The following is a 14,342-nucleotide window of genomic DNA, read 5'->3' as shown; positions in this document are numbered from 1 at the left end:
CGGATGCATCTCGGCGACCAGGAAACGGGAAAGATGGCGACTGTTCGGCGACGTTGAGGCCGCGTTGGGCGGTTCAGACTCAGAGTGGTGAGTCCCGAACGATGGAGGCGGTTCCCAGGAGCTTGCAGAGAGGGCAAGAGTGGGGGCACGGCGATGGCCCCTGTCCCCGGGACGAGGCGGGGAAGAATGCCTCAGGGTAGGGGCATGAGCCCAGAGAGCTCTGGCGGGCTGGAGTGAAGGGGCGCGGGCCCCAGGGCGGAGTGTTGACTCCTGGAGACACAGGCCAGGTCCCTGGACGATCTTACGGGCCAGACCTTTGCCCATGAGCATAGCACCTGTGATACCCTCCATCCGACTTTATTCCTTCATGTTTTGAGTAAGCCTTGCTCCAGCTAAACTGGAACTCTGGCTTTTCTCCCAGAACCAGTCATGCTTTCCCGCCTCTGCGCCTCCTGTATTATTTCTTTTGCTAGGAATGACTTTTCCGCACCCTCAATTACACATCTTCAAATTCTACCTATACTTAAATGCTCAAGAGCCACTTCCTCTACAGATCTTTCCAAATCTTCTTTGCAAATGAAAGGAAACTTCTTTGAATTCCTATAATACTTCATCTGAGCCTTCATCTTGGTAAGTGCCACATACCCTCTATTGTTCTGTAACCTTTTTTTGGACAGGATCTTCCTAATTTCCTTTTGTAATTCAATACGGAGTCTAGCATGGTCCTTTGCATATAGTAGATGCTTGATAAATACTTAATTGGATGAAAAAGAAAATCTGCCTCTACCCTACAAGAACTGAGGAACTCAAAGACCTGGAGGTTTGCAAGGAAGGCTGTTGAGAAGCGATGAGTAGGGTGGGCCTGGTTATCTGGCCCTTGTGATAAGTAGAACCTGTAATAAAAGTTGTCTATATTGTTTCCTTATCCTCACTTCTCATTCTCTTAACTCACTCCACTCAGGCTTCTACTTCCTCCATGCCATCAGAACAGCTCTTGTCAAGGTCACCAATCATCTCCATTTTTCCAAACACAAGGGTCACTCTATCTCCTATCCTTTTTCCACTGGCACAGTTAATCACTCCTTCCGTGAAACACACTTTTGGCTTCTGTGATGTCATCCTTAACTTTTTTTCCTCTTTCTTAATGCTGTTGCTTTTTTCCAGTCTTCTTCTCTGGCTCCTTTGCCTGACCTCTAAATGTTAGTGTTCCAGAGCTCAATCCTGGTTCTCTTTTATTTCTTTCTTTAACTATAGTGCCTATTTAGGTAATACTATTTAGTGTCCCATAGCTTTAAAAGCCATGTATACAGTGATGACTCAAATTTTTGTCTCCAGGTTCTTCTGAGTTCCAGAATTGCATTTTCAAAATGAAACTTTTGATTTTCTCTTAAATCTCTTCTTTCCCCAGTCACTGCTGGTCACTAATGGCATCGTGAACCATTAGGTCAGTCACACCATAAATTTAGGAGCTATCTTTGTGTCTCCTCTTTTCCTTTCTCCCTTCATCAGTAAGTCCTGTCTGCTTTGCCTCCAAGTATATCCTGAAGCTCACTACTTTCCATCTCCATTGCCACTTTCCTAGAACAAGCGACTGTCATCTGTTGCCTAGACTGCTGGTTCTGTTTCTACTCTTGCCTCCCTATTATTTTCTTTCAAGTCACCAAATTCTTTAAAAATGTAAAATTAGATCACATCACTTCCTGTTTAACACCCTTTAAGGTTCCTGTTGTTGTTGGGTTGAAATCCAGGTTCCTTTACCTGGGCCCAAAACACATTTCCACGATCTGACTCCAGCCTATCTCCCTGAACTCACCTTAAATCAGTCTTTCCCCTGGGTCACTGTCACTCAGCCACACAAGTCTGTTTTTAAATTTTTTTTTTTCAACGTTTATTTATTTTTGGGACAGAGAGAGACAGAGCATGAACGGGGGAGGGGCAGAGAGAGAGGGAGACACAGAATCGGAAACAGGCTCCAGGCTCTGAGCCATCAGCCCAGAGCCTGACGCGGGGCTCGAACTCCCGGACCGCGAGATCGTGACCTGGCTGAAGTCGGACGCTCAACCGACTGCGCCACCCAGGTGCCCCCACAAGTCTGTTTTTAATTGGCAAATATGCTGCGCTAGTTCTTACCCCAATGCCTTAGTACTTGTTGAACTTTCTACCCCATAAGATCTTTTCCCTGATCTTTGCAGGCTCTCTCTTTCCCATCATTCAAGTCTCAGCTTACATGTTACCTAAAACACTCTTTCCTGAGCCCTCTCTCACTTGTTCCTACCTCTCCCCATCGTATCCACCCTGTTTTATTCTATTACTTCTCATTACTATTTGAAATTCTCTTATTCTGCCCATTATGCGCTTCATTGGAATTTCAGTGTTATGAGATCAGAGACTTTGTTTTGTTTACTGCTATATCTCTAGCAGGTAGAACAGTTTCTGGTGCTTAGTGAATATTTGCTGAGAGAATGAGTGATGTTCAGAGAAGATACCTGTCTTCTGGGTTGTTTTCTTAGGGTTCTGAGTAGAAGAGACATAAGTATAATTGCATTATGTACTGCTATAGAACATTTAGTCATTTCTCAGACAATTGTGAGGTAAGATGAAAGTGCTACTTGTTCATTTTTCTTTTCTTTACACATTCTCCTTTCTCAAAGGCAGATGGCAGGAAATTACATGGAAGGGAGATTGTAAGTGAAAGTCTGGGGAACTGATATTCCAACAGAACCATTTGGGGGTAAAATAAGTTCTGAGAAATGTATCCTGAGTGTTAGGAATGGATGATGATGATAGTGATGGGGTAGAGGTGGATTCAGACTTACTGTCATTTTAGCTCCTGGCTGAAGTGGATTTTGTAGTTAGAAGGACAGTTGACAGTGTGACATGGTGTTCAGTGTCCCCCCCAGGCAGGAGGGGAATGGAACAAATTCCTGCTCAAACCTTTCATAGGACTGGGTAGTGGTCAAGGCTCTATGAGAATCTGAGTAGGGAATGTCAGTCAGCAGTCTGTGACCTTTATTTTTTGGTACCTACCTTTCTTTCTTTTCTGAAATAATTATAGATTGAGAGTAAGTTGGAAAAAAAAAATACATAGAGGTTCTGTGTACCCTTTACCAAAGTTTTTCCCATTGTATAATGAGAAGTACATTTCTTTTGATCTGAGTGAAAGTGAGTTTGTTTCTCCATTTAAATTTAAGTTCTCTCCATTTAAATTTAAGTTCTCCATTTAAATTTAAGTTCTCTTTTCTCCACTTACAATTTAAGATTGTAATCCCAAATCTCAAAGTTAACTCTTTTTCCTCTTTTGAGTTTTCTTTATGAGCTCAAGGGAACTTACCTCCCTTAGCCATTTATGCGTTGACTGATCCCAGTGGGCTGGCAGACTGCTAAGATAAGCAATACAGGATGTTTCCAGAGGTAGCTAGTATACTATGCATTCACTAACACTTCTTTTCATACTCTTACAGTCTAATTATAAAAATAAGATAACATCCGTTATATACTTTTAGAAATGAATGTATATGTATACAAAAAGGGATCACAGAGGGATGGTATAGTGTAACAAATAAGAATGGGTCTCTGGAGCCAGAGTGCCTGGCACTCTGTCACCTACCACCTGTGTGTCCTCAGGCAAGTTACTTTATATACGTGAGCTTCCATTCTCTCATCTATAAAGTAGGCATTCCAGTATATCTACCTCATAGGGTTGTTTTGTGACTATATAAACAGTTTAGAGTAGTACATAGTACATAATAAGGATTTCTCTTATCCATGACAGATGGCAGGAGAGCTGGCTGACAAAAAGGACCGTGATGCATCACCTTCCAAGGAGGAAAGAAAGCGATCTCGGACTCCTGACAGAGAACGGGATAGAGACCGGGACCGGAAGTCTTCCCCATCCAAAGACAGGAAGCGGCATCGTTCAAGGGATAGGCGTCGAGGAGGTAGCCGTTCTCGCTCCCGGTCCCGTTCCAAGTCTACAGAAAGGTAAAGTAACTTAGTATGTCTATATGGGAAGGGAGAGTACATTTCACACTTCTTCATTCTTGGTTCCTCTGATGCCTGCACTATTAGGCCACTAGTCTTTCACATATTTCTCTACACCTAGTGACCCAGCAGCTCTTAAAAGTTAAGAGGGAACTTGTAGGATGAAGGTCCAAGTGATCGAGGAAGATAGTTTCTCTGTTCACATAGACTATGGCCTATCATTCCATTAATGCTTAGCAGTACAACTCCGATCTAGACGACTTTCTTAGAATTCCCTCATAGCTTCTCCTAGAGACACATTCCCCGATTTATAAAAATGCTGCTTTGTGGAGAAAAGAGCATGAGAGGGACACCTGGGTGGCTCAGTCGGTCAAGCGTCCGACTTTGGCTCAGGTCATGATCTCATGGTTCGTGGGTTCAAGCCCTGCATTGGGCTCTGCTGACAGCTTGGAGCCTGCTTCAGATTGTGTCTTTCTCTCTGCCCCTCCTCCTCTTCTGCTTGCTCTCTCTCAAAAATAAGTAAATAAACATTTAAAAAAAAAAAAGATCATGAGAACCTTCTTATGACTGCAGTGAACCTGGATACTCTGGAAATCTCGCATGATTTCTTAAATTTGCCGTCTTTAGAGAGCGAAGGCACAAAGAACGAGAACGGGATAAGGAGCGTGATCGGAATAAGAAGGACCGAGACCGGGATAAGGATGGGCACCGACGGGACAAGGACCGGAAACGATCCAGGTACCTGAGGGAATGGGAGCGGGCCTTAGGAGAAAGCCTTCCTCTCTGCCTCTGAGCTGGCGCAGGCCCATAGGGAAGTCAGTTGTTGTGGTAGTTACTGCAGAGCTGTCATTTTTAGAAAGCACGTATCCTTAGAAACTATAACCAGTTACTGAAGCTGCAACAGTTTGAGGGTCAGTTTGTTCTTAAAAGTTAGAAATTAGTTGGAGAGGGTTACCAGCCTACAAAACAGTCCCTTAGTTCCATTGGACCATTCAGATGTCCACCCAAGATAAACAACATGTATTTGTTGGGATAGCTTAATGCCCCAGTATCTTGACCTCTTTCCTCTGGAAACTCTGTATGCAAAGTTTTTATTAGGCTCTGAGTATGCAGGTTAGGATTCAGGGCAAAGAACACAATTCCCATAGCAAATACGGGGGTGGGGGTGTTTGAGACCTCTTGTAGATTGGGCTTGTAATAGTTGTGGGGAAAGGATCTCTGCACAGGTAGGAAGGAAGCAGGGGGAGGGAACACACAGAACAGTACCCGGAAAGGGTGGATGGTGGGGGACCTTGTCGACGAAATTCATTGTGTATTATAAATGAAGCAGGATTCTTTTTTTCTGATGCGCATCTGCTATTTGGAAGAGAGATTTTTGCCCTCAGTAGTGAAGGCAATCTTGTGAGAAGAGATTAGTCTTGGAAAGGGAGATTCAGGTAGAATGGGGCCAAGACAGGCCCATCATTAGGTTTCAGAGCAGGCAGAGTGACCAGGCCTGCAAAGGGAGCTTCAGGGCGTGATGGATGGCCATAAGCCAGTCTTGTTGAGTCATGGGAAAACTTCTGTCCTCTCTGTGGCTCAGCCTGGATGAGGGCAAGATAGCGATATGGATCTTTCCCGTTTCTTTTCCTTAAAGTTTATCTCCTGGCCGAGGAAAAGATTTTAAATCTCGGAAAGACAGAGACTCTAAGAAGGATGAAGACGATGAACATGGTGATAAGAAACCTAAGGTAAAGGAGAGGAAGGATTTCTCTCATCTTCCTCTTCAGTTCAAGTTCTATATTATAAATCTTCAGAGGGAGAGAGCCTTTATGGACTGAAGTCCTATTTTTTTTATCTTTAGGCTCAGCCATTATCCCTGGAGGAACTTCTGGCCAAGAAGAAGGCTGAGGAAGAAGCTGAGGCTAAGGTGAGAACTCGAGGGTCTGTGTTAGCTGGCCGGGCTGCTATAATAGAACGTTGCAGGCTGAGCGACATAAACAACAGAAATTAATTTTGTCACAGTTCTCGAGGCTAGAAGCTGGGATCAAGGTGTCAATAGGGTGGTTTTCTTCTGAGGCCTCTCTCCTTGGCTCGTGGGTGGATGTCTTCTGTGTCCTCACATGATCTTCCCTCTGTGCGGACATGCCCCTGGTGTCTCTCTGTGCCCAGGTTTTCTCTTACAAGAGAGGAATGGTTTAGGGTCCACTCAAAGAACTTCATTTTACCTTATCACCTCTTTTATTTATTTATTTATTTATTTATTTATTTATTTATTTATTATAAAATTTTTTTAATGTTTATTTATTTAAAAAAATTTTTTTTCAACGTTTATTTATTTATTTATTTTTTTGGGACAGAGAGAGACAGAGCATGAACGGGGGAGGGGCAGAGAGAGAGGGAGACACAGAATCGGAAACAGGCTCCAGGCTCTGAGCCATCAGCCCAGAGCCTGACGCGGGGCTCGAACTCACGGACCGCGAGATCGTGACCTGGCTGAAGTCGGACGTTTAACCGACTGTGCCACCCAGGCGCCCCAAATGTTTATTTATTATTGAGAGACAGAGCGTAAGCAGGGGAGGGGCAGAGAGAGAGGGAGACACAGAATCGGAAGCAGGCTCCAGGCTCTGATCTGTCAGCATAGAGCCTGACCCAGAGCTCGAACCCACAAACCGCAACATCATGACCTGAGCTGAAGTCGGACGCTTAACTGACTGAGCCACCCAGGCGCCCCTACCTTAATCACCTCTTTAAAGGTTCTATCCAAATACAGTCATATTCTGAGGTACTGGGAGTTAGGGCTTCGACATATAAATTTTGAGGGGGACACAGTTCGGGCCATAGCGGGATCCTAGACCTATCTGTATTTTCTTGAAGAGGTGTAATGCCTGAGCAAATATTGTCGGGCCCTCTGCTGTCTCCTTATCAATGATGTGATCATATCCTGCTCCTAGATCCTTTGTTTACAGTTCCAATCTATTTTGTAGCCCAAGTTCCTCTCCAAAGCGGAACGAGAGGCTGAAGCCCTAAAGCGACGACAGCAGGAGGTGGAGGAGCGACAGAGGATGCTCGAAGAAGAGCGCAAGAAAAGGAAACAGTTCCAAGACTTGGGCAGGAAAATGTTGGGTTCGTTTTCCTCCCCTGTGTAGCCCTTAGAAGGAGTAGGAGAGGATGGGTTGGAATTGTAGTGTCACTCAGGAGAGCCAGAAACCTGTTTGCTCTGGAGTTTGGAAGAGGGAGGGCTGGGGGAGTTGATGAGCATATCTCTGGGTTACGTCTCCATTTCCCTTGTATTGCAAATCTCCCCCTTCTCATTTGATGTCTGTCGTCCAGATCCTGTCCGTGCCCTCTTTTGTCTTGCACTGAGTTCTTCTGCAGCTTTGCTTTCCTTGGTCTGCAGAAGACCCTCAGGAACGGGAACGTCGGGAACGCAGGGAGAGGATGGAGCGGGAGACCAATGGAAATGAGGATGAGGAAGGGCGACAGAAGATCCGGGAAGAGAAGGATAAGAGCAAGGAACTGCATGCCATTAAGGTGCAGGCCTTGGTTCTGTGCTCATTTCCCCCGCCACACACAAGAATGAGATTTAGTTATTTGGCCATTCCGATCTCTGCATGTGAGATCTGGGTGGGCCTGGAGCTTCATGGGCTTTGCATTCCGTCCCTGGGCAGGAGCGTTATCTGGGTGGTATCAAGAAGCGGCGCCGAACAAGGCATCTCAATGACCGCAAGTTTGTCTTTGAGTGGGACGCATCGGAGGACACGTCCATCGACTACAACCCCCTGTGAGTGGCTTCAGGCCTGTGTGCTAGGTCTTTTAAGGCAGTTCCTGGAAAGAACTGGTGCTACAGAAAGAGCAGTAAGATTCTGGGGTGGGGAAATCGGAAAGCGCATAGTCAGCCAGCTCTCTGGGTGAGGAAAGACCCCAGTTACGAAGGTGTACATATTGGTTCATGTCAGTAGTCCGCCCTTCCCTCCTGCTGCTATAACAAACCCCTGTCTCCACCTCAGATACAAGGAACGGCACCAGGTGCAGTTGTTGGGGCGAGGCTTCATTGCAGGCATTGACCTGAAGCAGCAGAAACGAGAGCAGTCACGTTTCTACGGAGACCTGATGGAGAAGAGGCGGACACTGGAAGAAAAGGAGCAGGAGGAGTGAGTGGCAGGGCTGGGGGTGGTTGGGCAGAGCCCAGAACCTACAGAAAGGAGCTGGAGGAAGGATACTGATCCCACTTGTTCCTCACGTCCCACTCCAGGGCCAGACTCCGCAAGCTCCGTAAGAAGGAAGCCAAGCAGCGCTGGGATGATCGGCACTGGTCCCAGAAGAAGTTAGATGAGATGACGGACCGGGACTGGCGGATCTTCCGAGAGGACTACAGCATCACCACCAAAGGTGGCAAGATCCCCAATCCCATCCGGTCCTGGAAAGACTCTTCTCTGCCCCCGCACATCTTGGAGGTCATCGATAAGTGCGGGTACAAGGTAAGGAGGGACAGCTTGGCCCAGAAGACCTGATGTGTTCCCATGTTCTAGGGGATACACACTTAATTTGGGAACAGAGAGCTTTGTTCCTTTGTTCCTCTGTTTTGTTCCTCTTCTGCCAGGGAGCACTAAGGTGATGCTCTCACTTTCTGGTGGAAGTATTGGCCTTTGGTGACTGTGTTTCCTCACTGTGAACTGCTGTCCTCCTCTTGTGCTGGCCCACGTGCCCACTCTGTCAGCAGTGGCTTGGGTAGCCGGACTCCATCTGTACCCATTATTGTCTCTGGGTCACTGCAGGAACCAACACCTATCCAGCGTCAAGCAATTCCCATTGGGCTACAGAATCGTGACATCATTGGTGTGGCTGAGACCGGCAGTGGCAAGACAGCAGCCTTCCTCATCCCATTGCTCGTCTGGATCACCACTCTCCCCAAAATTGACAGGTGGGGTCGGCAGGTCCCAGGTGGGGTGGGTTTGGCTGGGTGGGAAAGGTCACAGTGGCAACTGAGCGTTTGGTTTTCTTTTTAAGTCTACAGTCAGAAGCCCCCTTCTTTAGTCTGGGTCAGATACTAGGGAATAATTGGATCACGGTATCAAAGAGGTGTATGATTTTGTTGGCAAGGACCACTCCCTGAAGAACTTGGCTGCCCTGGAGTCTCTGATTTTTAAATGAGATCTTTGCATCCTTTTCCCACCACCCTCCCCATCTCCATAGCTGCCCTTAAGAGTGACTTTGTCTTGCTCCTGTTTGTGGTTGGATAAGAACGAAAGCTCACGGAACTGTGGGATGCCCCGTTTACCACAGGATCGAAGAGTCAGACCAAGGCCCTTATGCCATCATCCTGGCCCCCACTCGTGAGTTGGCTCAGCAGATTGAGGAAGAGACCATCAAGTTTGGGAAGCCACTGGGCATCCGCACTGTGGCTGTCATTGGCGGCATCTCCAGAGAGGACCAGGGCTTCAGGCTGCGCATGGGCTGTGAGGTTCGTTCACCTAGCGGTTAGCCAGCCCACTGTTTGAGGGTTCTCAGTTTGGGGGCCGTGTCTCTGGTTTCTGCCATAGACGTACAGTAAAGTGAAGAAAAGGACTGGTTTATATATATGTGCTGTTACTTGTCGAGAACTTAAGAACCAGGTATCGTACTGTGCGCATCATTAATTTTACCAACAACCAAATGAGAGAGAGAGGTGGTGGACCTCCGTTGTGCAGGTGAAGCTGAGGCTCAGGTCAGTAACTTGCCCAAAGTCACAGCTGGCAATGAGCAGAGCTGAGACTCATACCACAGCCTTTGTTGTCACTCACTCTGCCAGACCATGTCAGTGACTTCACGTGTTGGCTCCTCAAGGTAGAGGAAGAGAGCTTTCGATAAGAAATTTTATGGAGGAATTGAGTCTTTTGCAACTTCCTGACATAATCCCTTTGTATAATTCTCTCCATGGTTTCCCTTAGTCTCTCTTCCATCTAAGAAAGTTCCTGATTTTGCCTCTTCTGTTTGACTCCTGAGCCTTACTCAGAGACCCTGTTCACACCTTAAAAAAATCCAAGGTGGCAACAAGCGATTCTGTGCCAGTTCTTAGGAACCTTTGCCGTCAGTCATAACTGCAGGTTGGGGTCCAAGTTCCTTAGCATTGGAGGTCTGTTGTCTGAGCGGGTGGATAGTTCACAGGAGGGAGAAGAAAGGGGTACGTGCTGCGGCTGCATATGTTTCCACTGTGCCCTCCAGATTGTGATAGCTACCCCAGGACGTCTGATTGATGTGCTGGAGAACCGTTACCTTGTGCTGAGCCGCTGTACCTATGTGGTTCTGGATGAGGCAGATAGGATGATTGACATGGGCTTTGAGCCAGATGTCCAGAAGATCCTGGAGCACATGCCTGTCAGCAACCAGAAGCCGGACACGGATGAAGCTGAGGACCCTGAGAAGATGTTGGCCAACTTTGAGTCAGGAAAACATAAGTACCGCCAAGTAAGGCCGCTTCCCTAAGCTGGGAAAAGGGGGCAAGTTGCCAAACCTGCTCTGAGGCCCTTCTTGCCCTGGGGGGGGGCCCACGGTACATTTACCAGCATGTCCTCTGACAGTCCTGGCAGCGGAGCCATTATTGGCTTTGCCCTCGAAAATGGTTCCAAGGCATCATGCTACTCCCCACCATGGGTGCCAGCAAATGCTCTCAGCCCTTCGCGTCATCATAAGATGCAAAATACCTTGGTGAGCAGGTAGTGAGGAAAGAAGTGGGAAAGCAAAGGACACAATTTCCTATGGCAGTGGCTGTTAAAGCCTACTCCATGGCTCGTTTTAGGTTCTTTAGCCCAGGCTACACTTCCTGTGGTGATGGAGGATATGGCGGTGCCTGCCTGGGCCCAGGGCTGAGCTTCCTGTTTTCACAGACAGTCATGTTCACGGCCACCATGCCCCCAGCGGTGGAGCGTCTGGCCCGGAGCTATCTGCGGCGACCTGCTGTGGTGTACATTGGCTCTGCAGGCAAGCCTCATGAACGTGTGGAACAGAAGGTCTTCCTCATGTCAGAGTCGGAAAAGAGGTATGGGGGCGGCTGAGCCTGGCAAAACATGATGGAGAAGGCGCTTTTTTCTGTATGCGGGATGATGGAGGGTGAATGTTCTGCCGTTCTAAAGAGCTGCGGTTTGCTTGTTCGGGACGCCATGGGATTGAAGGTCCTGGAATTGGTGTTGGTAGATCAGAGCGTGCGTCTCAAAGGTCTGCCTCTCGTTTTTCTCCTCTGCCTCTTCTCCCCAGGAAAAAGCTGCTGGCAATCTTGGAACAAGGCTTTGATCCACCCATTATCATTTTTGTCAACCAGAAGAAGGGCTGCGATGTTTTGGCCAAATCTCTGGAGAAGATGGGGGTATGTCTGGCGAGAGAGAGCCAAGTCCGCTCTCTTTGGTGGGACTTTCTGAAAATAGAGGGCCCCTCTGAGGCTCCTCCTTTCAGTTCTGTCCCATTCTTTAACCTAGGGTTCAAGTCAGGGCCGGAGGGAAAAGGGTGGTGTGACAGGGATGAGGGAACTGGGTCTGTTGTGTGATCCCCTGTCTAGTCCTGCAAGGGCAGCCAGAGCTGCCTTGGGTCTTCCTCCAAGGGGGCCGGGCCAGGGACAGGTTTTGAGACACACATCCTGGCCGGACAGGAGGCTGTAGAATAGGAGATCAGAGTTCTTTGTGTTTATAGATGTATGGGAAAGTGGGTGGTGCATCACGAGGGACATGGGGGATTGGTGTCCTTTACGGCTGCTACTGGTGTTTCAAGGGTCCTTAAATGTCTTGGTCCCTGCTTGCCGCCCTCATCTCAGCCTCATTCTCTCTTTGATGACTTCCCGTCTGTCTGGCTCCGCGCCACCTGCCCCCCAGTCGCTTTACCGTTAGTACTGTCACTTTATTTTTACTCTCTTTCCCCTCTCACCCCAGGGCTTTACCTTTGACCTCACTCTGTCTGCCCCTGCCGCACCACACCCTGTTCTCTCCCGTCCCTTTCTTCAGCTCACCTGTTCTCTGCTTGCTTCCAGTAGCACTCGTTCTCTCCCCCTCCTCCTTCTGCGTCTGCCCTGCTGCTCTGTAGCCCTCCCTCACGGTCTCCACTCCCTTCTGTGTCTTTCCATGACCCCACTGCTCTCTTCTCACCTTGCCATTGTTCCAACAGTACAATGCTTGCACGCTGCATGGTGGAAAAGGCCAGGAGCAGCGAGAGTTTGCACTGTCCAACCTCAAGGCTGGGGCCAAGGATATTTTGGTGGCTACAGATGTGGCGGGTCGTGGCATCGACATCCAAGATGTGTCTATGGTTGTCAACTATGATATGGCCAAAAACATTGAAGGTAAGTGCGGGCGGAAGCAGCTTCCATCCAGGTAAAGGGGGCCTCCTTATCTCATTCCACTTGAAGCCGGAGGCTCTTGCTGCCATTCCTCACAGCTCCAAGTCTGGGATTGCTTGTCCCGGTGGGAAGAGCTCTGCTTTTTATCTCCCATGGGTTTTGTCCCAGCACCCAGGACAGCTCTGTCTCCGGGGTGTGGGCCGCTTTCAGTCTGGGTGTGGCAGGTTGATCCCCATCGTTAGTGGTGGAGAGGGCACTGTGGGCGCCGCGGGGGTCAGGCCGCGTGGGGGGGGCGGCGGGGTATTGACTGCCCTCGGAGGTGTGTGGGGGTGGGGGGCGCCTTTAGAAGTGAGGCCCGGTACCCTCGGTGGCACTCCTCCCCTTCCCCCAGATTACATCCACCGCATTGGTCGCACGGGACGAGCTGGCAAGAGCGGTGTGGCCATCACCTTCCTCACCAAAGAGGACTCCGCTGTGTTCTATGAGCTGAAGCAAGCCATCCTGGAGAGCCCGGTGTCCTCCTGCCCCCCAGAGCTAGCCAACCACCCAGATGCCCAGCACAAGCCAGGCACCATCCTCACCAAGAAGCGCCGGGAAGAGACCATCTTTGCCTGACACGGCACTCTTGCCGTCAGTTTAAGGGCATGTTCTGAAGCCTTTTCTTCGGGACCCTTACGTCTCTTTCCAGGTCCTCACTCTTATGGGGCCTTAGGAAACAATCAGACTCCTCGGCCCAAACCCTCAGGTCTGAAGGCCCGAGCGTGGGGCTGCAGAAGGAGAGGAAACTGCTATAGGCGGCAGGGAGAACAAAGGACACAGATTCTGGCCTGGCTCTGCCCCTCTGGAGGGCTTTGGGATTGCACTGGGCCATCAGCTCTTGCCAGTCGTGGGGGCAGCCGGTTGGCACTGCCTCACAGACTGAACAAAAACCTGGCCGCCACGACGGTACCTCTTCAGCTCGGACTTGACTGCAGAAGCTGCAGCAGTGTCATCGCCCTAGGTGACCCCAGGGGATCTGGCACTGTGAGGATTATGGACCTTGGACTCTGTCATTTTGACAGCCGTTTGCCCTTTTGGATTATAAAACCAGTTGAGAGCCTTGTTTAGAGCTGTGCACGGCCCCTGTGCCCAGGGGTGCTGTGCACTCTGGGCATCCCTCACCCAGGGAATTTTTTTAGTAGCTGTGGGGACAGGGTGAGCTGGCTGTGTCCATCTTGAAGTCACTGAGTGAAATTTCTGTTTTTTATTCTCTGAGAAGATGAGTTTGTATGTTCTGAGAATAAACACACGAAGATGAAGGCTGTGTCTGATTCCAGCTACAAGCATCTCCTGGATTTTCCCTGCTGTCACGGGAGATAGGAGGACAGCATTGGGCGCGGTGGGCTGACTTGGGAGATGAAAGAAAATTGTATCCAGAGAAGCTCCTGGGGCCTCAGCTGAGAGCCTGAATCTACAGGCGGCCAGTTGAGGGGAGATGGAAGGGCCGCAGGGTCGGAGTGCATCTTGCCTGCCTGATGTAGCCTCCCTTAACTTGTAGTCCTGCCTGCCCGCGCGCCCTCTGGGGAGCTTTGCACAAGGGTGACAATGGAGAGCGGTCGTGCCACACGGGCAGGTGGGGCCCAGTTGTGGCCTGTTGTGGTGTGCCAGCGGCTGGACGGCACCTAGTCTTCAGCAGCTTTGCTGGTGGCTCCCTGGTGGCTGAGCCCGCTGCTCACGAGAGGGGTGGAGACGGGAACTAGGGGCATTAAAGAGCGATGAGCTGGAGCCCACGGAGCGAGGCTGTGGGGAGAGGGCTGCAGAGCTGGGCAAGCACATGGAGTTCAAATTACAAATACTCTTGGGTCTTTTCGACCCGAGGCAGGGACGGTGTAAGGCTGTGACTAAGCCTTTTCTTCCTCACCTCCCGGAATAGGTCCCTTCCGTGCTGCTGAATGTTTTCCTCCTGGTACCTGGGCATGAGGGGGCTGCCCAGGAGTGCAGTCCTTCCCGCAGCTCTGTCCTCGTGCCCTTCCCACTCAGCGGGTCCTTTGTGAGAGAAAGGAGGCCGGGATACTTCTCTCTTCTAGACTTGGCCTGCGCT

General features: G+C 49.4%; 1 protein-coding gene across 2 annotated transcripts; it reads left to right on the top strand.

Annotated features, from left to right (window-relative positions):
- DDX23 (DEAD-box helicase 23) lies at positions 1–13,560 on the top strand. Of its 2 annotated transcripts, none has more exons than XM_047066054.1 (17): positions 1–87; positions 3,773–3,981; positions 4,609–4,719; positions 5,618–5,711; positions 5,825–5,890; positions 6,948–7,086; positions 7,361–7,494; positions 7,632–7,744; positions 7,971–8,114; positions 8,216–8,441; positions 8,739–8,884; positions 9,247–9,424; positions 10,165–10,407; positions 10,827–10,978; positions 11,194–11,302; positions 12,091–12,265; positions 12,654–13,560. In XM_047066054.1, the coding sequence occupies exons 2-17, from the start codon at positions 3,773–3,775 to the stop codon at positions 12,875–12,877; spliced, it is 2,463 nt and encodes an 820-aa protein (XP_046922010.1). In that variant the 5' UTR covers positions 1–87; the 3' UTR covers positions 12,878–13,560. The 2 variants fall into 2 exon arrangements, with proteins under 2 accessions (XP_046922010.1, XP_046922009.1); XM_047066053.1 differs by lacking the exon at positions 1–87 and adding an exon at positions 560–630.
- Positions 13,561–14,342: the final 782 nt, after the last annotated feature.

Source organism: Lynx rufus, unplaced genomic scaffold (assembly GCF_022079265.1).
Source record: "Lynx rufus isolate CCGP_SWC_20201006 ecotype Redwood Valley unplaced genomic scaffold, mLynRuf1.p SCAF_7, whole genome shotgun sequence".
NCBI classification, from domain to species: Eukaryota; Metazoa; Chordata; class Mammalia; order Carnivora; family Felidae; genus Lynx; species Lynx rufus.
The sequence above is the reverse complement of the archived record's forward strand: the minus strand, read 5'-3'. Positions and strand labels throughout refer to the sequence as shown.

Coding starts and splice junctions, on each gene's coding strand:
- DDX23 (XM_047066054.1), top strand. CDS start 3,773: ATGGCAGGAGAGCTGGCTGACAAAAAGGACCGTGATGCATCACCTTCC. Junction 4,720..5,617: donor AAGGACCGGAAACGATCCAG/GTACCTGAGGGA, acceptor TTTTCCTTAAAG/TTTATCTCCTGGCCGAGGAA. Junction 10,408..10,826: donor GAAAACATAAGTACCGCCAA/GTAAGGCCGCTT, acceptor CTGTTTTCACAG/ACAGTCATGTTCACGGCCAC.